This window comes from Ixodes scapularis, unplaced genomic scaffold, assembly GCF_016920785.2.
Source record: "Ixodes scapularis isolate PalLabHiFi unplaced genomic scaffold, ASM1692078v2 PGA_scaffold4__175_contigs__length_147842914, whole genome shotgun sequence".
NCBI lineage: Eukaryota > Metazoa > Arthropoda > Arachnida > Ixodida > Ixodidae > Ixodes > Ixodes scapularis.
The window spans coordinates 47092633-47117893 of record NW_024609879.1 but is presented as its reverse complement, the minus strand read 5'-3'; the positions used below and the strand labels follow the sequence as shown (position 1 = coordinate 47117893).

Below are 25261 nucleotides of genomic sequence, written 5' to 3'. Positions count from 1 at the left end.
ACCGCAAACCTGTAACCTTAAACATTTGCCAACGTTACTCGCTAAATAGAACTATTGCTTAATAAAACTTCATGGCGTGACCTCCCATAGGTGTCCCTTCGTCTCGAACTCTTGCCGCCAAAGAATGACTGCTCGCCAGCGTACTAACTGGCACGAAATCTGAATTTAGGCGCTTTTGTTATTTTGCAGTGTGAACGGCTCGGCACGCAAAGAAGACGACGTGAGCGTCGAGCATGGCACGCCAAGAGACAATCACCGCTCACCTGTCGTGCAAGATATTAACAAGTAGGAGGACTATTTTACCCTTCAATGTATTGCTATTTCATGTATGGCAATATTTGGAAACATTTTATTGTATTTTTGGCTGAATTATCTACACATAACTATATGTTGAACGCTACGGCCGTCGGGGCAAACATAACTTTAAATACGCACCGAAATGAATTCTTAATTCTAGGTTGTGATGAACATTACAGAGTTCGATGGAGAGAAAAAAACCCTGTTTTGTCTGCTAGCGTAAATAAACTAGAGGTGGAAGAAAGCTGAAGCTCCGTCAGATGGCAACGATATTGGTGGGGCTAGAATGAGAAGGTTTGAAATCATGAAGATACTTGAATGAAAAAAACAAGGAAAGAAAGAACATAATGTATCTACGAGCCGACGGCCACCTAAGCATAATTTTGTCAAAAGAAGAAATGACATTTTGAACGGTCGTTGAAATTAAAAACCAGAATAACTATATCATCAGCAAGAAACAAAACAATACTGTCGGTCTTGCTGAAAAGATAGCTTCACTAAAATAAATGCCACAAGCGCCCAAAATGTTTTTTTTTCTTTTTTGGTTTGACGAAATTAGGCCAAAGTGAACGTCGGCTCATAAAGAAATTACGCTTTCCTCTTCGAACTTTTGATACAGATAACGTCATGTTCTCAAACTTACACATTAAATTCCCACCTTTACCGTGATATTTCGGCGGAGTTTCAGCCTTCTACACTATGCAGTTTAGTTACGCGGGTAAAAAAAAAAAACATGGTTCATTTTTTCAATGGCACCTGCATGGCAGATGGTGAATAAACAATTCCAATCATTGTTCTTTTTGTGCTGATATCTTTGTCTAGTGGGATAGCGTCACGAGCATGACCAGTGGTTCTCCAAAGTAAAATAACGTATAAGGTGTGTGCGTCCGCATACCATTGGCAGTGGTCACTGGCAGCGTAAACACGGAGCATATCATTTTACCTTCACGCGTCTTGTTTCGTCATGAGTCTTCGTGAGGTTGTTGTCTGCTAATTGAGAAATCTCATTGGATTCGGAAGTGATAATGATACGGTAGGGTCTTGTCACGTTCCTATAGGCAGACATTTCTTAAGGAATTAGCATTTATAATTAGTGTTTGTTGAATTGGTTTATCGCTTTCACCATTTGCCAGGCTGAAGAAATAAAGCATGGATAGCACGAGACAGGCACCCTCTGCATGACTCACTACAAAACGCCAGTGCACTATGCCAGATGTCATGCCAAAGTAGCGCACTGGTTCGAAAATTCCTCGTAGAGAAAAGAAAGAAAAACAGTAAATAAGACGTTTGTCTTTAGACAGCGAAAGGATGGTCTGCCTCCGTTGTTTGACGGCAATGGTTTAGAGTTTTGGTAATAACTTTCGCCAGCGCAGTACGACTACTAGCCTCTCGTCGTTAAAGTGCACCATGCAAAAGTGATACACGAACGCAGACTGATATGATGCTTATCCAGATATGGTCACGGAAAAGGGCGGGCATCGAATGTAGCATTACTGGGGTAGGCAGCATGAACTTCGCTTGACGAGTTTCGAGATGGTGCGGCACGTGCGCTTAAGTAGTGATGAGCATCGGGCAGAATGCACCATCGTTTTATCGCCGGTGAGAGCGACTGTAGCGACACAGCATTTCCATGAGGGTGTTGGAAGTGTCCGAAAGCAACGACGATGATGCTTCGCGTGCGTATATCTATCAACTTTCTATGTAACATATATGTAGCCCATATATGTTTATGTAACATATATGCAGCCCATATATGTTACATAGACGTCATTACTTGTGGTGATCCCATGGTCCTCTACCTGGTCAGCAACGTACAACAGGCGTGGATAACATAGTATAAAGAGTGGGAAAAAAGCATCAGAGTTGAATATTTCTTTGTTTTATTCTTTCCCGATAGGCCTATTTTGAAATGCAACTTCGAAGCGCAGATGCATATAATGAAGAAAGATTCTGCATACAGGTTTTCGGATGAGTACGAGGTGAGGATGATTTGCATTTACGACACTGACGCTTGCACGCTTATTCTAGTTTCATGTCTTCGTGCACCTGCCCCATAATTAAAAACAAACCAACAACAATGAAACAAAAGTTGGTAGTAAGAACTGGATAATTCTTTTCTTTATTATGACACTCCGTCTTTGTGCTGTCACTGCTGTTGACATTCCAGTTATGCACTCAAGACTACAAGGATATATTGACTGCGGAGTGTTTTTGTGTTTCTCCTTTTGCAATTCCCGACTCTCTGTAGTTCATTGTTAGCGCCTTTTTGGTGCATAAAGCCAGATGCACTTGATGATTCTTCGAAAGATGCCTTTTCAACCGCACTCCACGTGTCATGTACATGTTACTCTGTATTCGCGCGACCAAACAGTGAAGAAACAGAAAAAAAAAACTGGAGTGTATAAGCAAAACTAGCACCTGTTTTATGCTTGATTCTTTTAAAAAGCTCAACCTGAGCATTAGCGCGAAAAATATTTCTTTGATAACTTTACTATTGCTACCATCTTCGTCGGCCGTACTGTCAAAGCTCTGTTTAAGCTAGGTTGCACTTGGGAGTAGTGAGCTCGAAGGAGTGTTGTCACGCGCATTGTTCTAATTGTCGTATTGGTGTACCACAAGGGTACATTTTATCACTTGCAGTAGTCAATGACCATATAGTGTCCCAACTTCTGAGAGTAATTCAGGAAGAATGAACTTAAGTGTTTTCTTACAACCACCTGGAAACGATTACTAGCGCTGTAAGAGCAGAGGTGAAACAAGAAGACAGAAATGCTTCACAATGTATTCAATGAACAAACGAAATGTGATTGTTTTTCTAGCGCCTGGTCGAGCTTAGCCCCCAGTACCCTTCGGAGGCCGCTAGGGATCCAGCTAACAGCAAGAAGAACAGATTCACAAATATACATCCTTGTGAGTATCGAAGGTTTTTTTTTCAAAAGCACACACACTTTTTGCATCGAGTGTATCCCTAAAACATAGTGTGCAAAACTTTTGTTTTTTCATTTATTTCGAGCGTAGTGATAAACATTATTACTAATGTAAGAACATTATTAATGAAAGTTGCAGTTTCTAGAATCGAGGTAAAAGATGATGGGTGCAAGGCTAAAGACAAAAAAAGAGATTTTAATAAGATATCTGCTTGCGCACTGATACACCTTGCGCCCAGTTGGACTCACAAAGAAAGAATCGGTTGCAGCTGCTAATAATATCTGTTCATCTCAAACAAATCAAAACGTAATTGCTGTGGACACCTGTAATCGAAGTCTTAATTTTAATTGGAGTCTTGTCCCACAAGGCGAAAAACAAGCACCTCAATCTTGGTAAATACCTTCGTTCAATAACTTATTCGATACGTTACCCCAAGAGATGTTGTCGCGAAATAGGCGGCACTGACGTGGATAGCCTGTGTTGCAACAATAAAAACATTTTTATTGGAGAACAGTGTTCGTTGTTTCCTCACCCCTAATTTACGACAGAAATGAAGACGTTGTCGGCAAGAAACTCTTAATTGTAAGATTCCCTGCATGCGTATATTCTCTAGGTTTTAATAAAAATAACCCAACTGACATTAATTCGTTAATGCATCTAATCGTACAATTTTGACGACCAAAATTGCAAGTATGACATCGCCAAGTTATTGCGTAGCTCGACTACGCGTATATACAGAAAGTCATCACCTACATAACCAAAATTCCCTTTTTGGAACCTCCGACCGATCTCAGTAAGCATAAGCACAACGACTGATTGAGCTCTGTGTAATATGGAGCATACTTTGAAGACGTTTCATTTGGCGACGACTCAACGGCGAAACGGGTTTTCCTCGTTGCAGTCGACAAGTCTCGGGTTCCTCTCTCTGTGGTTGGAAACGACGAGAAGTCATCGTACATCAACGCAAGCTTTGTGCAGGTAACGCTAATGTCTGAGGGCACACGAGTTCTCATGAGTTACTTCCGCAGAGCATCAAATTCTTACGAACGGGTATTTCTTAACGCCACTTCCTGTCGATATTTTTTGAAAAGGATCTGTTCCGATTGCCCGTAATTATCTATTCTTCTTTTTCTAGAGACTCCTTTGTCTGTTTTCGGTTCATTTTACTTTGTCATTTTCCCTTTTCTTCATTTCTCGCCTCCTCTTTCTCCTTTCTTCCTCTGCCAATATTCTTTTTTTTGACACATGCTCTCCCCGATTTTTCTCTTTCTCGTCCGCCTTTCCGTTTATTGTTATCGCTCTATCACTCTCTCTGGGGAGACTGCTACTCTGGCTTTCTTCATTGTACTTCCCACTCTTTTTTTTAACGGTTTTTACTCGTACCTGTTCGCATTAGCTCCCACGTTACATATCTCTTTCTCGTCAATACTTTGCTACCTTAATAAGCACGGGTCTGTCTTAGAGTGGTAACATAAGGTCCCTCCACAGAGCGCCAATTTGCTCAGGAGCACGTGAAAGAGCGCATCAAGTCTCAAGCTCTTCTTTTTAACTGACACTTCCCCGTGGTTGTGCCATAGACTATTCTTTTTTTTCCTCGTGAGTGCACGGTAATGGAATCAGGTGGTGTAGAACGTGGCTTTATAAGAATCACAACCGTACAAGAGCGTATCTTCAGCTTCTATTAGAGAATCCGTTCTATTTGTTTCATCTTATAAATCAAAACTCATCGCTCCATTTAATTATGCGTTATATTTTCTGAATGTACTCGGGGAGGCATTTGTACCTGTTGCAGGAGCGATTTAGAAAATGCTCTAGTAACACAAATACAGAGATGGAAACAACAACGACGGACTGGAGAGAGTGCAGTCGTGCTTGTTTTTATTTATATTTTGAATATTTCTGAATATTTCATGCTTCTGTACGTCCCAACATGTCGATGACCTTCAAGAAAAACAGCTCTTCTTGCCCAATTAATATGCATGTAATATATGTCTTTAGTGAATACATAAGATATACGTGAGACGTGATAAATGAAATACTTAATGTGCACTTCGCATAAAAAAATCTAGTTGAAACTCTACTATGCTAGGCGCAAGGTGTCGCATCATTCAAGACATACAACTACATGCGTCCATTAATTGAGCACTAGGCCTGATGAATTGTGATGTGTTTGTGGGCCTAACTAACCTGGCAATACCCACCTTTGTGTTCAACCTCACCTAGGTATTGTTCCTCCCTTGATGCTAGAAGCATATAGGTCTCTTTAAATGGAGCCTCCGCACCCCGTTCCTTTCATTGCAGGGCTGTAACGGCGAGCGAGAATACATCGCGGCCCAAGGCCCGAACCTTACGACGATCAACGACTTCTGGAGGATGATATGGGAGCACGATATACAAATAATCATCATGCTGACTCAGTGTGTCGAAGGAAACAAGGTGAGAGCGACTTTCGAACAATTTTATAATTAGTCTGGAGTAAGAAAAGCACTTAAACAAGAGCCCACAGCGGAACCCCTTTCGGAGAGCATTCTACAGTTATGTAAAAATTAAGCAGAAGTTTTCTTGTAACTAGGTAAAGAACGAATGCCCAAACCCCAGTATTTTAGTTTGAAAATAATTTAAAATCCTCTGGTGAAAAAAAACAACAACAACAACAACTATATATATTAATTTTAAAGAACACTGCCGACCGCGGCTAAACTTAGATCTCCAATGCTACCGACCTAATAAATAACGAACCATAAGTATACTATGTTTTCTTTTAATTTAATCAGAATAATCTTTTTGAAAGCCATGAAGTGTGCAGTGACACGGACTTTGCAGGGAGTTATACGGCAAGGGAGATATAATATAGTTTGATAATCGTCACGATAATTCAGATAATTGACTGAAATGCTTTACTTAAAATTTACTTAGTTAAGATAAACATGTGATTTCTATTAGAAAGTTGGTGAGCGTCATCTAAAACTACAGTCAGCCAGATTTAGAAAGATTCGAAGCAAGTGGTACGCGAGGGAGCTCGCCAAAGTTTCAACTCGTCAAACAGGTCCAACGTTGGCGGTTCGACAACACAGGTAAACAAGTTTATAATGAACTGAATGTAAGGACGCAAACCAGCTGGTCAATATTAAGCGTGACAAAATTCCTAAGACTGCGGCTAAAAGGGACACATACACTAAGATGTCTCAAGGGATACGTTTTAGTGTCTGTGTCGTTTTTACCCGCAGTATTGTTTCTTTTTGCATGCTTAAAACAAAACAAAAAAACTAGAGGCTCCCGAAAAAAAAAAAAAGGTTAGACGTGTATTTGAGCGTATCTTTGTCTAGTGAATTGGAAGGTAACAATCATTTGATCTGCACGTATCAATAGACGCTTGCAAAACCGTAAAAACAACATCTGGGTGTCAGGTTATACCAAGACGTTTCAACTGCCTTGCGCTTGCGGCTTGTGAGGGAACAGGTGCTGCGTTTTCGATTGCTCGGGTAAGGCATGCGGAAGGTGCGGAAATATTGAGATCTCTGTATAACATGGTCAAAATTATCTCCTCTTTCTGAAGGCGAAATGAAAACAAGTTAAGCTTTTTTTTAAATACAGAACAGCTTCATGTTTTCTTTTCAGGACTACAATTTTCGTCTTTGTACAGGCACCGTTGCGCAGTGGTAACTTCAGCGGCACCCCCCCCCCCCCCCCCCCCCTCTCTTTCCCTCGTCTGACCACGGGCTCTGAATCGCTCTAAAATTGACTCATTTAGTGATTCTTAACGAGAATTGGCGAGTTTCTGATTCGTACCACTACACCCAGTAAAAATAATTACATATTTTGTGTAAATTAGTTTACTGATCATGACGATTATTCTCGTATATTATGCCGCTCTGGCCATAGAAGTCCCGAGCCCACGCCCTAGTAATTTACATTTCACTGCTTTTATAGAAAATAAAACTAAATCATTTATATATAAACACATTGTATCTATATCAATTCAAGTATTTAATCAATTCAAGCACAGTTCTGGAATCGAATGTTTAAGCTTGACCGGAAATATGTGTACGGAGAGATTACTTGTAATGAAAGACAGCGCAAACGGGAAACTTGGGTACTATTTTTGCTTTCAAGCCATTTATCATTAGAGGCCGAGGTCGAAAATGATGCTTGTCGGGAATCGATTGTTTCACCGCTAGGTATTTTGCCTATTCGCACACTACTGCACTAGCATTCCTCTTTGACACTCCCAAATAGACTTATTTATGCTAAATAAATTAGAAAAATCGATTTTCAAATAAATAAAATATGTTGAACTTCGATGTTTGAACGGTTTTGCGGCACAGTTTGGCAAGTTGCTACGTATGACATATTGAAAAAAGGTTAAAAACTTTAACATTTTAGTTTACATACACGTTCAATATTATATGTACAAAATATCCTTTATAAAGTTTGGAATGAGCGAAGGTATACAAAAATCGTCTATTTTGGGCTTTAATTTTCTGAAAACATCGCATTTGTATTCACCTGAATTTTTTTTATTAAGGTATGGTAATGGTGAATTAAAAATATTAATAAAATGTATTATATTTATATATCCAAAAATAAAGCTCATATATATAGCTTCGTTTCAGTTCGTGGCTGGGCGCACAATATGGGTACGCTGAAAATTGTGCGGCAAATATGCACGATGGCACAGATAGTTATATATTTTACGGAATATTTTAAAAGTTCAAGAGCATATTTTCCACATACCTATCCAAAGATTTTCTGTGTAGATTTTTAAGTACAAAATTAGCAGGTATATAGAACAATAAAAGCAGAGTTACAAAGACCAGCTCCATCACGTCATTTCTCATCTTGACGTCCATCAACGTGCTTTTTATTTTAAAGTTGTTTATATGTTTTATCTTCCCGTCTTTTCACTCCTTGTATCTATAAATGATAGGATGCGTACAGTTTTATAAATATTTTTAGAAGTGATTATGGCATGAGAAATGCAAAGCAAATGTAGAGTACATCTTTCGGGCTATAAACCTTAGCTTTTAGGAGAGTTAGAGAACCCTCTTGGAAAGAAAGTTGAGCGCAGAGGAGAGGAAGGCATTTATAGGATTGAGCTTACTTGAGCCTGTTTATTTGCATCACCAGACAGGTACATACTCTTCCCTAAAATTGTATACCTATGTTCTGGTTTCCAGAAAAAGTGCGAGAAGTATTGGCCAGATGAGGGAAAAGAGCACGTCTACGGAACGGTGCAGGTCCGAAACGAGTCTTCGCAGCGTCGAGATGACTTCATCCTCACAGAGTGTTTGGTCAAAGTAAGCCCCACTTTGATACTGTTTCTTTTGGTTAACATATACTTTGATGTTCTGAATGAAAACATTTTTTTAATATAATTTCTTTTTTATCTTTGTTTTTTCCCCCTTTTTATATAAACATTCCCAGCATCTCATTACCCCTCTGCAATTGCCATATATGGACCCTCAAGAATCAAGACATTATTATTATTATGATGAATATTTACAAATTCCTTTAATTCCTTTATTTTGTAGTTACAATTACTCTATTACATTAATAATTACTCTACTATACACACTTGTCTGTCAGTACCGACATTTTGAAAGACTTAAACTGCCTAATTTCCACTTCAACTTTTTGTTCAGACCGTTGTTCTTTGTAGTTTTTTGGAGCAGTGATATTAATGGTACGTTTACACTTGCGGATCCTTTGGCGAAACCGCCCAGTTTTTGCCGCTGGGGCGAAACGCTGGACGGAAAATGCGGCGGCGAGCCGCATAGGTCCAGGGCCTATTTCTGCCGCCGAACGAGGCGTTTCGATGACCGGAAGTGACATTCTTGCGCAGCGCGACGCTGCCTACGTCACGAGTACGCGTTCTTCCTGTTTGTTTTTGGCAATGGCGTCGACGGCATCGAAGACATCCAGCGTCGCTGGCACGGCGAAGCGTCGCTGGCATTCGAGCGAAGACGAGGAAGGAGGCAGCTTGCTTGTCCCGTCCCTTTGCGGTCTCGTAATTATGGGCGAACCCTCCGCCGCCAACGGCGACGCTGCTTTTTCGGCGCTCGCTTCTCCTCTTCCTTCATCGCAAGCAGGGAAGACGAGAGAAGAGTCATCGCAATCTCCTCTTCTTCGTCCACGCAATTATCCATCCGCTTCGCGCTGTTTTTTTTCCTTTGGGATGCAGCGTCAACGTGAGGCTCATGCATACTTGTCGAGCCAAAAACAGCGAGACTGGGGAGCAGCAACACTCGGGAGAGACAGCCGAGGTGGGAACTCTCGCACCTTCTTGTTATATTTGACGGGATGTTACGAGAACAGCTGCCGCAGCCGGTGACGCCGCCGCCACCGACGCTGCTCGAAGGAAATAAGCGTAAACACAACCCGCTCGTTTCCGCCGCCGACGAGAGCGAATCTGCTCCTGCGGTAGCGGATTTCTCCTCAGGTGTAAACGTACCATAAGACAGCAGTTCATTCGTCCCACACATTGATCCGCTCTCCTCGTGTTGTAGTGCCCCGCTGTTCTACTCGGTAGGGTAAATGCTCGGTCTATTCTTATGTTCCACGTGTATTCAACGCTCACCCAGGCTCTATTTATGACATCACCTCAGTGAAGACTAAAAAAAAAAAAAAAGAAAAAGAGAAATAACTTAGTCTCTTAATTTCTTGATATACTGTAAACAACTTATATTTCGCGATTTAGGTAAAGCTGAAGTTTTGGAATAATTCGCGGGTTCTACGTTTCGCGACGCCGTGGAATCTCAATATAGATTCCGACGTGTTTACATCTTACCGGAATTGTTCGCGGGACCTATTTTTCCCGAATCGTAGGCGATTCGCGAAATTCGCAAAAATAAGGTCCTTGTGAAAATTCAGTCGTTTACAGTATTTCATGCCTTTTCACAGTATATGTAGTTGCGTTAGTTGCTATAGCTGGCCTCAAATTCTGAATCTTGCTTTTTTGTACTTTTTCTTTCTTAGTTTCAGTGATTTGCACTAGAGTTGATAATTCACGTGTGTGTGTATTTTATTTCTCTTGGCATTGCATGGTAATATTTGCATTTTTTATCTGCTATTTTTCCTTGCTTTGTCGTAATTATTTATTACTTTTTGCTGAAAACGGGGGGGGGGGGGGGGGGAGGGGAGAGGTGTTAGTTTTATTTTCTATATTTTGTCATTTGAAATGTAATGTTTTTTTAGCATTTGTACGGACGTTTCTTTGTTTTTTATGGTGTTATCCCTCAAGTCCTTCACTGGCTTTGATACGCGCGTAAACAGATCCATCTTTAACAGTCACGATGGGTCAATACATTTATTCTTCTTATTATTAGCGGGGGACTACACTGGAATGTATCCCCATCTTTCGGGTGTTGACTGGGCTTCTATCCTGGAGTCGTCTGATATCAACGGCCAAGTATATCTCCACACAACTGTTGTTCAGGAGGCTATGGACATGTATATCCCTCTTAAAACGTCTAAAAAATCTCGCTTCCCTATCTGGTTCTCTCGTGAACTCAGAACGCTTTTAAAACGGAAAGATTTTTTGCACAGGAGGTTTAAGAAAAGTGGTCTTCCAAAGTGGGAAGTTGAATTTAAAATTTGCAGAAAGCGATGTAAGAAAATTTTAAACCGTGATCGCCAGGCGCATTCTGACTCGGTGGAATCAGATCTTGTTAAAAATCCCAAGAAATTTTGGAGGTACGCTGAATTGCGCTTGGGGAAGAATATTGAGTCCGAAATCGTCTTGAATCAGCATAGCGACAGTGCGAAGGGCATGTCTGAGTTGTTTGCTGATCACTTTGCGTCAGTTTACATTAATAATAATGACTGCTCCTCATCTATTTTGCCTCACTCGGACGTTTTTGGCGACTCATTAGGTTCTGTGGTTGTCGATGAGGAATGTGTTAGGCTATGTATTAAGAAAATGAAACCCACATTGTCTGCAGGTCATGACGGGATACCCGCTGCAATTGTTAAGGCTTATCATGAATTACTTACGCCTATACTGTGCACAATTTTCAATAACTCCTTGACGTCAGGGATATTCCCTGACGACTGGAAACTGGCAGTGGTTGTTCCGGTCCTGAAATCTGGAAATAGTGGTGATGTTCTTAATTACAGACCGATTCCTCTTCTCTCTTCTTTTTCCAAACTCTTTGAAATGGTAATCCATCAATTTCTCTCCTTCAAGTTTCGTAGTATAGTCATTCCTAATCAGCTTGGTTTCATGTCCGGCAGATCGACATCCACCAATCTCGTATCTTTTATGTCTGCTGCCTCTGAAGTAGTTTGTAATAGAGGTCAGCTTGACGTTTTTTATTTCGACCTGAGTAAGGCATTTGACGTAGTCAACCACAACATCCTCTTATACAAGCTTTCTTCGTACGGAGTATGTGGTTCGGTATACAATTTGTTAAAAAGCTATTTGTCTGATAGGCAAGCCTACGTCCGCGTCAACAATACTACCTCGCCCTTGTACAAGGCAAGCTCTGGAGTGCCTCAGGGATCTGTCTTGGGCCCCCTCCTTTTTAATATTTTTGTAAATGATGTCTCTCGAGTTATATTAAATTCTTCATTTCTGCAGTACGCTGATGATATAAAACTTTACAAAAAAATATCGACCTTAGAGGATTGCATCGCGCTTCAGAATGACGCATATTCCTTCGGTCGTTGGTGTTTAGACAATGACCTCCGTTTGAATCATTCTAAAACAAAAATAATGACATATTCTCGCAAGACCCATGATATATTCTTTCCATATAGTTATCATGGCGAACTGCTGTCACGTGTAAGTGAACTGAGGGACCTTGGAGTTGTCTTTGATTCAACCTTGAGATTTGACACTCACGTCATCAAAGCGGTTCAATCGGCCTTGCGCACGTTAGGTGCCGTGTCTCGCATAACGAAGGAGTTCAAAAGCCCGTCCGTTTTTTTTACGCTGTATTGTTCCTTAGTTAGATCCCAGCTAGAGTACGCCTCGGTTGTTTGGAACGGCATTTCCAAAACTAACAGTTCAACTGTCGAGCGAGTCCAAAACAAATTTATTTCTATCTTTAAATATCGTTATCTTGAGAATGGTGATCTTTGTCTGAACGGTGTGTGTAACTCGCAACTTGTCAACTTGTTGAGCCTCCAGCAGCGTCGGGTGAAGGCAGATTTGTTGTTTTTGTTTAAGACCCTGCACGGCTCGATTAACTCTCCCAGCCTTCTGTCCGAAGTGAGCCTCAGAGTTCCACGTGTGCCTACACGGCTCCAATCGTCTTTTTATATAGCTCGACATTTTAGCAACTTAAACCCGATCCAAAGATCGGCGGAGTGTTATAATCGCTACTCTGACACAATTAATATTTTTAACTCATGCGGGAGCAAGTTCGGAAATGCTGTTCAAATCTTCCTCTTGCAGGAAAAGGGCTGATCAGTTGAAGCGCTGATGTAGTATTTGCTTTTTGCTTTCACACCTGGTGATGTCTCTGTTTTGTGCTTTTGATTTCCCTTGTTAATCTGAGTGTCTTTCATACTTGTTCATATTTTTATTCTCAGACTGGAGAACTACGTTCTCCTTCTGCACTCGTGTGTATGCGTGTTTGTATGTGCGTGTTTTTGCTCATTTTTTTTAGTGTGCCAGCACTAAGACCGATTGGTTGTTCCTGGACACTTTAATTAACATTGATTGATCGATTGATTGATTGATTGATCATTATCAGCATCATCATCACTAGACAACGAAATAATTCGCCTAGTTTGTACTCATACAGAAAAATTGAGATACGATTTGGCAAGTTTATGTGGCTTTCTGCTGGGATATTTCCGCCGCCAATTTATTTTTGTTTAGCACTAAACTGCAGCATAATCTTAAGCCCCAAGCGCAAAAAAAAGGACAGAGTCGCTTTAATGATTTTTTCTTCACAGCCCATTGCCAAGTTGTGGTGAAACACACGGCCATTCGAAGGCGCCTCTCCGTTTTCTTTATTCGAAACTCATTTTATGGGGCTGAGGGAGAGTCAGGGGTTGAGATGTTCTGAAGTGAGACATTTATTTATTTCCAAGTACATTTCTAAAACGACCATGTTAGATATGCGGGCACGATCATAGTCTCTTTGTATTCACTACCCTTATGTGATTTGAGGACTACGGTCGAGGCTGATAAACTTTTGTCTTATCATCATATATAGATGTCGGAAAGCGATGTTTATTTATTTTTTCTCTTTTTCAACGTGAAGCCTTCTTTGGCCAGTTGCTCCAGATTTTGTGAAGCCAAATAAAGTGAAGAAGGATTAAGCGACGCCGGATTTTCTGAAGCCGTGGCTTGTGATGTCATGTGACTTCAGTTTTCCGCCAGAGTTCTTAGAAAAAGTGATGTCACGTGACCTTAACGCCAATTTAGTTTCCCCGGTAAGTTTAGCGGGAAAAATGACGTCACATGACTTTATGTCACGTCACCTCTACAGAAATTTTGTTTCCCCGCTAAATATAGCTGGAAAATTGACGTAACGTGACCTACGCGTAAATTTAGTGCTGTTCTGTTTTCCCACCGAAGGTTAATTTGCTAATATACAATTATTTATCTTTAATTTACACACAACCGTGCTTGGGGTACGTCGACATTCTCTAACAATAAGAAACTGTCTTTGATTGAAAAGAAAGTTTTAAGTGGCATATGTACGTGCCTTACGATTTCCACACTGCTGAATTGTTAGGGAAATTCCAGATAATTAAGATTTACAATGTACACGTATATAGATTTTGAGTTAGTCACCAGGAGAGAAAAAAACAAGCGGGTCATAGTCTCTTAGAAAACATTGCATTGCTGAAGGGAAATTCCCCGGTGTACCCTAAGTGGATATGATCACTGAGCGAATAAATGCGACTGTACTCAGGTGCTTCAATTTATTGATCATCTTAATTTTGGCTCTCAAAGCTTCAAAAAAGTGCGCTTATATTTGAGCACCGGAGTGATTGTGTATAAGTTTAGCACAGCGCCCAAGTGTATCATGTTTGTAAAATGCTTTCGTGGGTATGTAAATTTCCACTGTTAGTACATGCCGTCTGTCTGCATCGTTTTTCGTATTATGTATCGCCATTTCCTGCACGCTAGCAGCTGTCCACTTCCTAGGGCTAATCGAACTGCATACCGGAGCTTTTCTCCTCGGGCCTCCCACTATAATCACTAGAAATACATATTATTAGTATTATTTTTATGACTTTTATTATTATTATTATTATCATTATCATCATTATTATTATTATATTGGTGTTGTTTTTATATTAGCATCGATCCCATTGATAATGACGTTTATATAAAGTAAAAAAAAGTGAAAGCCGTTTACAAATCCCTGTAACGCCGAATTGGAGCGCAGCTCTTGAGGAGGAGTGAAGGGTACTGAGGGGAGGGTAGACCCCTCCTCCTCCCCTCATTCTTTAATATGCTCCGGGGGGGCGGTCACGTGACCTCGGGGGGGGGGGGGGGTGTCACGTGACTTCGGGGAGGGGGGCCACGTGACCTCGGGGGGTCACGTGACCTCAGAGGGGTCACGTGACCTCAGAGGGGTCACGTGACCTGGGGGTCACGTGGGGGTCACCTTGGGGTCACGTGACCTTGAGATGACCTTGGGAGGGGTCACGTGGCCTTGGGGGTCACGTGACCTTGGGGAGGAGACCACGTGACCTCGGGGGTCACGTGACCTCAGAGGGGTCACGTGACTTGGGGGTCACGTGACCTTCAAAGGGTCACGTGGGGTCTTGGGGTCACGTGACCTTGAGATGACCTTGGGAGGGGTCACGTGACCTCGAGGGGTCACGTGACCTTGGGAGTCACGTGGGGTCACGTGACCTTGAGATGACCTTGGGAGGGGTCACGTGACCTTGGGGGTCACGTGACCTTGGGAGGGGTCACGTGACCTTGGGGGTCACGTGACCTTGGGATGACCTTGGTTACGCCGACGGCGACGGCGACGGCGACGCCGCTCAAGCCGGGAACGGGCCCCTAAGAGCTGCGCTCTAAAAAAGTGGCGCCAAAACGGAACCATGCGGGACACCAGACAGGACCTCGGCAGGTCGAGAGGCGTGTCTTAAAGATACACAAACTGATACCAATTTTTAAGGAGTCCTCAATTCAAGATGATCCCTACCCACATTGTGTGTCGCCTTTTAAAAACGTTGAAGTGTGAAACATGTCAAACTTCTTGATCTAAATATATTACATCTATCTGGCTTCTGTTGTTGATTTTTGTCGCAAAGTCATGGAGTGACTCGACCAGCTGTGTGCCAGTGGATAATTCACTTCGGGAGCAGTACAGTTGCACGCATAAAATATTGTGTTTCTCAATAAATGCCGTAATGACCTTAAGGTTGAGATGTTGGAAGAGTTTGCATCACGTGAATGTAGGATATATGGGTCTGTAATTTGAGGCTGAGGTCTGTTCGGCAGATTTGTGAATCGCTCAACTTTTGCCATATTCCACTCAGCTGGCAGCGAAGAACAGCTGAGATACCTGTTGAAAACTAGCACTAAACACTTATTACCCCATTCGACACACAGTTTTAGGAACATGTTTGGTATTTCACCGGGACCGTTGCTTTTTAGTGTTTAGTTCAAGCAGTGGTGCAGAACTCCTGGCTTTGTGACTGTCAAAGTTCCTAACTCTACAGAGGCGTTGTTATTCGGAGATAGTAAGGAAGTCATATAGTTGCCGAGTTTATTTGCCGTGTTTTGTTTCTCTTAGTGTCTCAAACTAGATGTTTCGGCCTTTTGGGCATTAATATGGTTCTAGAATTTTAATTAGTATTTTCATAAATTCGCCGAGGGTCACATTACCGTACTTTTCTTTAGCTTCTTTAGTTTTTCATTTAATCACACTAGATGGTACCGAAGTCTTTGTTTGTTATGTAATCTGTAGTCTGTAATAGGACACGTTTTATATTCTGTTCTAATCCATTCGATTCAATGTCTGAGATAAATAATCTCACGGGCTATCCAAGGGTTGTGCTTCATTATCAGTTTACGTTTCTTGCGGACAAATTGATTAATGCTATACCTTCAATTGCTTTGAACATTTAGCATATATCATACTGGCTAATGAAAGTACTGTCACAGATTTCGCGAGATAAAAAAAATGACACGCAAGGTAAGTTAGGGCACATACATCATCGGCATTGTTGAAATCAGGGACATAGGTGGTAGAGCAGTGAGGGTCCATATGTGAGTGGACAGCAGGTATCTTGCATAGAACTGTTTTATGATAGGATATGCCCTTTAACACATCTATACCGTTTTGGGCTTGGGGAAAATGGTCATTACACTACAAGACGACCGCAGCCGGGTTCGCTTCCTGATAATTTGCGTAAGGTTAAACGTAAATTATAATATCACAAAAATTATCAGCAAATCCCAGTTTATCTCAGTGGCATTAAAATCGCCCATCATGATGACTTCTTTATTCTTGATATGTTGGTGCATATAATCAAACAAACTATGCGGGTATTTTACACTCTCAAAAGAAAAGGGTGTAAAAGGGTGTATAGTTTGTCCGATATAATACACCCCAAAACTTCACTTCGGCGTACAGCGCCCTACGGTCGAACAGACGGCCACAAATTTTACGAGGGGCTTGATAGCCGTGTGGAACAACTTATTAAAATAGCTAATGTACGTTTTACTGACAACAACAAAAAAATAATCGTTTTTTTTGGTCCTACTGTAAAAAAACTTGGTGTTTTCTTCATGTGGTCTTTGATGCGTACTTTAGCTAATAAAAAAGTTTTATCGCACAGTTATCAAGCCTCTCGTAAAATCTGGGGTCGTCTGTTCGACTGTAGGGCGCTGTACGTCGAAATAAAGTTTTGGGGTGCATTATATAGGACAAAGGGTGTAACGATACACCCTTTTACACCCAACTTTCTTGAGAGTGTAGGTCCGAGTTGGGATGCTGGTAGACCACACAACAAAGACAAAATAGTTTGCCAAAGGCACTTTATTCCAGAAGGAATCAACTTCCTGTACACCTGGCAAAAATAAACAAAAATAAACACAAAAACACAAATACAAATGCAAAATAGAATACAAAAATAACACATCTAGATGTTCTGACTTTACTTAGAATAACATAGTTTGGAGGGACAATTTCACTATCCAGTCTTAGGGGCTTTAACCATGCCGTTTGTATTATAACTATGTGTGGCTCAAATTCAAAGAAAGTATATTATGATTCCTTAACTTTATTAAAGGGGCTTTTTTGTTCATATTAATAACTAATTTTGGGAGGTGATGTATGGTCATTTCCTCAACATACTCGGTAGCTAAGTATATCTTCTGCACAAATTTTATAATTTTCGCCTCGTCCCATGGATGCAAGCGCCCATTTATAATGGTCTTATCATAAGAAAGAAAAACCATATCCTGCTTATCTTGGTTCACTTTGATACTGTTCCACACTTGCCTTTGTATTTCCTGTACGAGGTGAAGAAAATACCCGCAAATAGAAAACAATGCGCACCCTTTGGTTTGACGCAGTTTCTTAATATCGCTGTCTATTCTCTGTTGTCTAGCAGATTAAAAATATTTGGCTAAATTTTGCTATTAATCTTTCCTCCGAGCTAGTAAAATTTGGAATAGTTGAGTTTCGTACGTTCAATTATTTTTCTGCGGCATCACTCACGGCGCTATTTTCGGTACACATTACAGTATTTGTTTTCATGTTCTTTAATGCCGCTTCTTTTTTACGTTAAAACTTCTGATTCACTTTTTAAGGTATGGAGATATTTTTCGTAATAGTGCTTATCAGTCATGTTTCATTGTTGCTTGGATCGTGAAACTCGCCACTGCCGCATACTTATATCTTAATTGTATCTTTAGGACACCTTTAACAAATATTGATTACCAACTCCAACCGCAAGATACACTTTAGTGTCCACCTACGAGAGTGACCTTCAGTATTTTTAAGCCTTTTCCACAGTGTTACGGTTCATGAAAACCTGGCCCCTTTGAATGCTTTGTCCTGATAACTGTAGCTTTTTCTGGGCTCTGTCTAGGGTGAATCCGAGCACAAGCGCCTGCGTGATACTCTGAACTCATGTCGTTACACAATGGTGCCAAGCATTCTTGCGATATAACTACAGTCCATAGCAATCCTCCCAACGGTATCGTATCCTGTTGTTTGCAGTCTGACGACAGCAGCAAGTGGCGCAGCGTGCGGCACGTGTTCTTCACGGGTTGGAGAGACCACGGCACGCCGGAGACGCCGGAGACACTCATCAAGTTCGTGAGGACCTGCCAGGGCATGTTCGGACCTCGCAGGGGCACCGAGCCTCCCATACTCGTGCACTGCAGGCGAGTTGTTATGAGTTGGGCGAGTTGGTATGATGACATGCTAAACAGAACAGCGAACCAAAAGACGAGGACAAAGAAAAGGAACATGCACAACACACAAGCGCTGCGTTGTTCTTTCCACTATGTCAGGATAGAGTTAATTTGGTCCTGAACTATGAACGACATTCTGTCTAATTAAATAGGTTGTATGCTCCAAGGAGTAAGAAATAATGAGTGAGGGAGCGAGAGCAAGAGTCAGATAATACGAGGATGGGAGTGAGACAAATTGTACTGATCCATGCATTTTTGTCGTCTCTAATAAGCCTCGAAAACTCAAGCAGAGAGTTGTAATAAATGTCGTAATCGTAGATTTTCTGTCGTAGAAACAAATTGAAGCAATTTCAAGGTTGTGTTGCACATTTGGACTCGTTGTATATGCACAAGATATCATAAATCTACAAGATTTTTACAATATAAAACAACGTTTTTCCACATGGCAGCGCCGGCGTTGGAAGAACAGGCACCTTCATAGCACTGGACTGCTGTCTCCAGAAGCTTGAGACGCAGGATGACATTGACATCTTCCATCTTGTTCTTGGCTTGAGAGAGTGCAGGCGGAGCATGGTGCAGAATGAGGTTTGTGCTGGCTTTTGATGATTTATCTCTGCATGCTCGTGAATTCATGTGCGGAAATCTCGAAACAATTACGTTTATACACAAGTAGTAAGCTCTCTTATATTTTGGATGCAAAATTAATAATAGCATCGCTTCTTGTTTTGTGTCCCTGGCAGGTTCAATATGTATACCTGTACGAGTGTGTAAACGCGGTTATTCAAGAGGCGGCAAAGGGCGCATCGAATGGTGAGTCAAGAATGTACACCCATATGACCTATGCTCTATAATACGGTATGAAATATTGATTTAAAAAAACATCACGTAAATCAAGAATAATAATAAATAGATATATACACAAGCAAAATCGTCGTTTAAATCGGGGGGCGCTACCTTTCGAGACCTGCTCGGTCTCTTCTTCAGGGACTAACTGCTGTTATGGCCAGCGAGGAGCAGCATTATGTTTTCTTCTTCTACGGCGGTGTCTTTCGTTTTGCATGTATAAGGTGGCGAAGTCCGCTCACGTAGACGGTCGGCAGGGTGCTGAGTGGTTTGTTTATATTTTCTGCTGTCGTTTTCATGTGCCAGCTTTCAATGAAAAGTCTATGTCTGGAATTGGTCTCAAGAGCAAGGATGCTGTTGTTGGCAAAGTCAATCCTGCGTTCGCAAGTTCGAAAATGGACGCATCGCGGTTGCTGAGCACTGCGACGTCAAGGACCACACGATTGACTTTGAAAACACCAGCATCCTTGCCGTTGAGACCAATCCCAGACATAGAATTTTCATTAATCCTGTCACATAAAAACAACTCCATACAACACAAATAGACCCCTCGGCGCTCTGCCGACCGTCTACGTGAACCGACTTCACCACCTTGCCGATAAAAAAAAAAGATAACTCCGCCGTTGAAGAAAACAAAATACTGCTTCTTAACGGCCATTGCCGCAGTCAACCCCTGAAGAAGAGACCGAGCAGGTCTGGAAACACATGGTTCCGCCTTTAAAGGAGGATTTGGTTGGTGTATATTATATTTATTATTTTTGTTGCCCCCCCAATCAGAGGGACCTCTTCGAATGTTCACTCTCAAGTTAATAAAAAAATACATAAAAATAGTCATCACAATTATAAATAGTACATGTGAATGTTGTATTAATAATAATTTATTATTCGCATAAAACTCACATGCTATGCGCTACGAACGTTTGATTTCAGTATCGCTAAATACAAATAAATTAACGAGAAGTGGAAGCATACAATGCTCATTATGTGTAACCTGAGATGCAAAGTATGGGAGACAACCTTCATATATACCTGCATATTGCACTGAAAAAAAAAAATGCATGTAAAGTGTGATATGGCTTTTTCATATAGTATTATGGTATACAGGTTATACTGGTAATATCATATTTTGTTTTATTTTGCTTACACTGAAATGTTTTGATCGTTGGAAAATTCCTAACGTAGTAAAGCACTTCAAATTTAAAAAAAAGCAGTAAACACAATTACATTTGATCCCTTAAAAAAAGACGAAATCAACCAATGCAAAATTTAAGACATACTGCAATGCGAAAAAAAAATGCAACTCGCAAGCATGTTGTAAGCCTGCAGGCGACACATAATGAATCACTTTGGAAACGCCGTGGCAGCGTGCCACACCGCATGGTCGTCTTTTTCAGAACTTCTTCTATTGCGACTTTTCGTACTTCATCTCAAGGGTTCCGCGGTGTGTTTTGGTGACATTGACGTTCGAACTTAGTTTTATAAAATGTTTTTTTTCCTGTATTGTTGGTGTAAACGAAAGAGGTGCCAGAGCTACGCAGACTTGTGTATGCTTTTGATAATGCTGCACTACAGTCGCGAGATGTAATATGGAGAATTATTTATGTCATAATTTCAAAGGACTGCGGGGTAATCTAGTGATGTTATGTACTTCTTATGCATGATTATATTATCCGGTTTGGTGGTTTATTCAAATAAACCCACCATTTTTTATCATCATTTCGTGCGTATAGGGCGCACCTACAGAATAATGAAAGAGCAAAAGTGGGTTATAAGCATGAAAACACGTATACATGGTTTACACGATTTCACGTGCAAATCATGTGTACTATGTAATCGCAGAGCATAAGAAGCAGGTTTCTTGCGTCGTAATTCTTTTGGCGTTCTTATCACCCAATGCCGCAATATTATTGGATGCGTCCTATGGCACACCCTGCCTTCCTTAAGCTGTGAGTGACATGAGTGTACCCTAACATGAGCGTGTAATTTTTTTGAACATGACAAAAATGTACTCGTGTCCCCAAAAACATGAGAAGGGTTTCTCCCCGCATCGCCGAACGGTCATTTCCCTCCCAAATGGAACCCTAGCGGTCCGTACCGGATGCCGAAGTTTCAAAACTAACCATAATCATTCAAAAGTTCTAAGCAATTTAATGACCTTTTCAATTGGGAAAATGGCGGCCCACTGAGCTCTCAAATACATGGAGCTGAATGGCGCCAGTTATTGAAAGTGGTTCGAGAATGGGCCCAATTTTCCCTTTGAAATTTTCAGAAAATCAATATCTTCTGAATGAGACAACGCTAACTGCTGAAACTTTGGCATTTCGCCTGGACTGCTTGCGCTACATTTTGTCGGTCAATGAGCGTTCGACGATGCTTTTTTTTTTTTTTTATTAAAAAGAAAAAAAAAAAGAAATTTTTTTTGTTTCTTTTTTTTTTTTGAGGGGGGGGGGGGGGTTCACGTTGCACTTTTGTTCATTCGGACTGTATCAGATTCTTGGGAAGGCGCATCAATGTGTTGTATATTCGGAGATTTATCCTTCAAGGCATTGGAAGGTATCGGTGTCGCTTAATAAAAATGAAGCTTTTGAAGGTGTGTTTTATAAAATTCTCGCTAGAGTTGCAAATATACGGTTCAAAGTGTACACCTTCTCATCCTCGGGTACACTTCTGCCAGCCATCCGTTTTAGATAAACGAAATGATCTTTATAAAAAAAATAAAACTTTTTACTCAAAACCTTTTGGTGATTTATTTATTTGCTATTGTGATTTGATATTTGCTCTAATTCTGTTACATTTATTTCTACTTCCAGATGAACCGATATATCAAAACTTGGAGGAACTCAATGTTGCTCCGAACTGACCAGATTAATGAGGCTGCCGTTGCATGATCTCACCATTTTTATTTTAATGGTCAAAATGTTCTTTAGGCAAATTTTGCGAAAGACTATGTCATCAGCATAAACATTGAATATAATGAAAGTGTTTAACACATTTGTTATTTCCAGCTAATATTAGTTTATGCGCTACTTGAACTCGGCCACAATGTACATAAGATGAAATAAAATTCACGTAGAAGAGTCAGTGCTTTTATTTCTGTATGGTTTAGATCCATTTTGCTTCGAGTGTTGGTCAAGTGTATGAAAGAATACTGTTAGCTTATTCACTCTTCCCGGTTTTAACTAGGATAGTTATTGCACTCTCACAAAAAGTAAATTTCTACCCCAAGGGTTGCCCCGCAGGGGGCACCTGTGAAAGCAGGTGTTTGGAGAGTGGCGTCCCCACGTACCCCGAGCCCCGCAGGGGGCGCCTGCACCTTTGGTGTTAGGTGCTTGGTGAGTAGCGTCTCCACGGACCCCAGCCACGTGGGCCACCATACCCGCACGCAGGGGGCACCTACTTTAGTAGGTGCTTGGTGAGTGGCGTCACTACGAACCCCGAGCCATGTGAGTTCGCCCACCCACGTCTGGCTGTGCGTGGCGTACCCGTGTCCGGGGAAAAGGGGACCCTGGTGGTTGAGCCAAGCCCAGGGTATGTTTGGACCCTTCGGGGCCCCCCGGGCGAGGCAATACACCGCTTCGGCCCCTGCTTCTCGTAGACGGGTGTGCTGGCTTGGCCCGACTAGGATGATTCAGTCAGTCGCCTTTCTCCACCTCTCCTTTCTATACCTTTCTCCTTCTTCTCCTCTTCCTTCTTATTTCACCTTCTTTGGCGGCAAGGGCTAACCTTGGGTGGTGACAGATACCCTCGTCCAGATCCACACTTGGTTATAGTTTCCCGGCAGCACTGTTAGCGTAACGTCTCCAGCCAAGCCCTTCTTGTTATGGTGCGTTACCTAACCCCTTGTTGGGCTCGGTGGTGGGCGGTGCACCGCGGATTCTGAACACTCTTTGCCCTCCTATGGCGCCCCACCCCTCCAAACCCCCTTCAGGGCAAGCCTCTAAAAGGCGTTGTCTTGAACCCAAGACCATTGAAAAAGAATCTAAAGAAGAAGCCTTTACAAAGTTTTTTTCATTCATTCGCTGGATGAACAGAAACCAGTTGCAAAGCTCTCACCCTTTGTGGTAGCTAAAGTTCTCGAGCACCTTGTAGGGTTCTCCTATAAGGCTAAGAAGCTCCACTGTGGAGACCTCCTTGTGGAGGTAGGAACAAAAAAACAAAGTGAAGCACTCTCTAAGATGACCAACATTGTTGACTTGAAAGTGTCGGTGAGCCCTCACCGTACACTTAACACCATTCGTGGTGTCCTCTCTGAGGACGACTTCCTTCATACCAGTGAGGAGGAACTTCTTGAGGGCCTCGAAGGCTCTGGTGTCGTTGCCGTCAAACGAATAATGTTTAAAAAGAATGGTGAAGAAATTCCCTCGAAGCATGTTATTTTGACTTTCGAGAGACACACTCTACCAGAGACAATTAAAGCAGGGTACCTTAATTGCCGCATCCGCCCTTATGTCCCCAACCCACAGCGGTGCTTCCGTTGTCAGCGTTTTGGCCACGGATCACGCAGCTGTCGCGGAAGGGAGACATGTGCAAAGTGTGGAAGTCAAGGCCACGTCTCCGACATTTGCGAGGCCGTGGCCCATTGCGCTAACTGCGGTGAACCACACCCCGCTTACTACCGCAGCTGTCCTTTCTTTCAGCAAGAAAAAGATATTCTTGCCCTTAAAGTCAAAGAAAATATCACATACATAGAAGCAAAAAAGCGTTTTTCCTTTTTGTCGAAGGGTAGTTATGCTGAGGCGGTGCGCAGAAGCCCTGCACCGCGCTCGGAGTCAAGGGCCACCCAGGTCTCTCCCGAGATCTTGGCGGCCGACCTTAGGGCCCCGGCTCCCCGACCAGGGCAGCGGCAGCTTCCTCCAGCCCCTGGTGGTAGCATACAAGCTGCCCCTCCATCCAAGGACAGGCCGGCAGCAGCCGCGCCTGCCCCCTCTCTTAAGTCCCCTCCTAGGGAGGAGCGAGCTTCTCGCTCCTGCTCGGTGGAGAGGGTCCCCCTACCGAAGGAGCAGCATGGTACCCATGCAGCTCCTGTGAAAGGAGGTGTCAAGACTAGCTTGGGTGACTCCTCGCCCAGTTCGTCCGCCACTCCTCCATCCGGTCGTGGCCGGGATTTTCCCCCGCGCATGCCAGGCCGGACCAGCTCTGTCATGCTCCATCCATCGGACACTTCCCAGGACATGGAGATAGCAACTGATGCTGACAGTCAGTCTACTCCTGGGTCCAACCAGGACGGTATGGAATGGGAGACAGCTTCTCGTAAATCTAAAAAGAAGCAACCTGTAGTAGCGCCCAAGTGATAGCTTCGATAGCTGTTTTATTGTGATCACATCTTCCACTTAGCTCGAGTTGGATCTCCATAGTTTTATTTATCTTGCTAGGTTTTATCTCCTTATATTTACATATTTACACACTGTTTAATAGATGACAAAGTTACATTTTATGCACTGGAACTGTCGCGGTATTTTAAGAAATATTGATGATGTCAATCATTTCATGGATGAGCTTCGACCCATCGCTCTTGCCTTGCAAGAAACCCATCTTCACTCTAATTATTTTAACATTTTAAGGCGCCATCAGGTTTTCAGGAAAGACCGTCCCGCTTCCACTCCTTCTGGTGGTGTTGCATTAGTTGTGCAGAGTGGAGTCGCTTGCTCTCAAGTTCCACTCCGCACACCTCTGGAGGCTGTTGCAGTGCGTCTCCTCGTGGACCGCCTCGTAACGGTTGTTTCTTTATACTTGCCACCAAATATTCCTTTGGATCTTCAAGAACTGCAGGGACTTGTAGGACAGCTTCCTCAACCGTTTTTAATTTTGGGTGATTTTAACGCTCATCATCCCATGTGGGGTAGT

General features: G+C 42.1%; 1 protein-coding gene across 1 annotated transcript in view; it reads left to right on the top strand.

Moving 5' to 3' along the window:
* The window catches only part of LOC8033866 (receptor-type tyrosine-protein phosphatase H), a 132921-nt gene extending 110423 nt beyond the window's left edge, over window positions 1–22498 (top strand). Inside the window, exons 20-29 of the mRNA XM_029993706.4 lie at window positions 190–285; window positions 2195–2276; window positions 3117–3207; window positions 4127–4203; window positions 5527–5661; window positions 8403–8522; window positions 18378–18544; window positions 19024–19159; window positions 19315–19384; window positions 22228–22498. Of these exons, the coding sequence (XP_029849566.2) occupies window positions 190–285; window positions 2195–2276; window positions 3117–3207; window positions 4127–4203; window positions 5527–5661; window positions 8403–8522; window positions 18378–18544; window positions 19024–19159; window positions 19315–19384; window positions 22228–22277 (1024 nt within the window). The 3' untranslated portion in view covers window positions 22278–22498. The remainder of the gene's footprint in view (window positions 1–189; window positions 286–2194; window positions 2277–3116; window positions 3208–4126; window positions 4204–5526; window positions 5662–8402; window positions 8523–18377; window positions 18545–19023; window positions 19160–19314; window positions 19385–22227) is intronic.
* Window positions 22499–25261: the final 2763 nt, after the last annotated feature.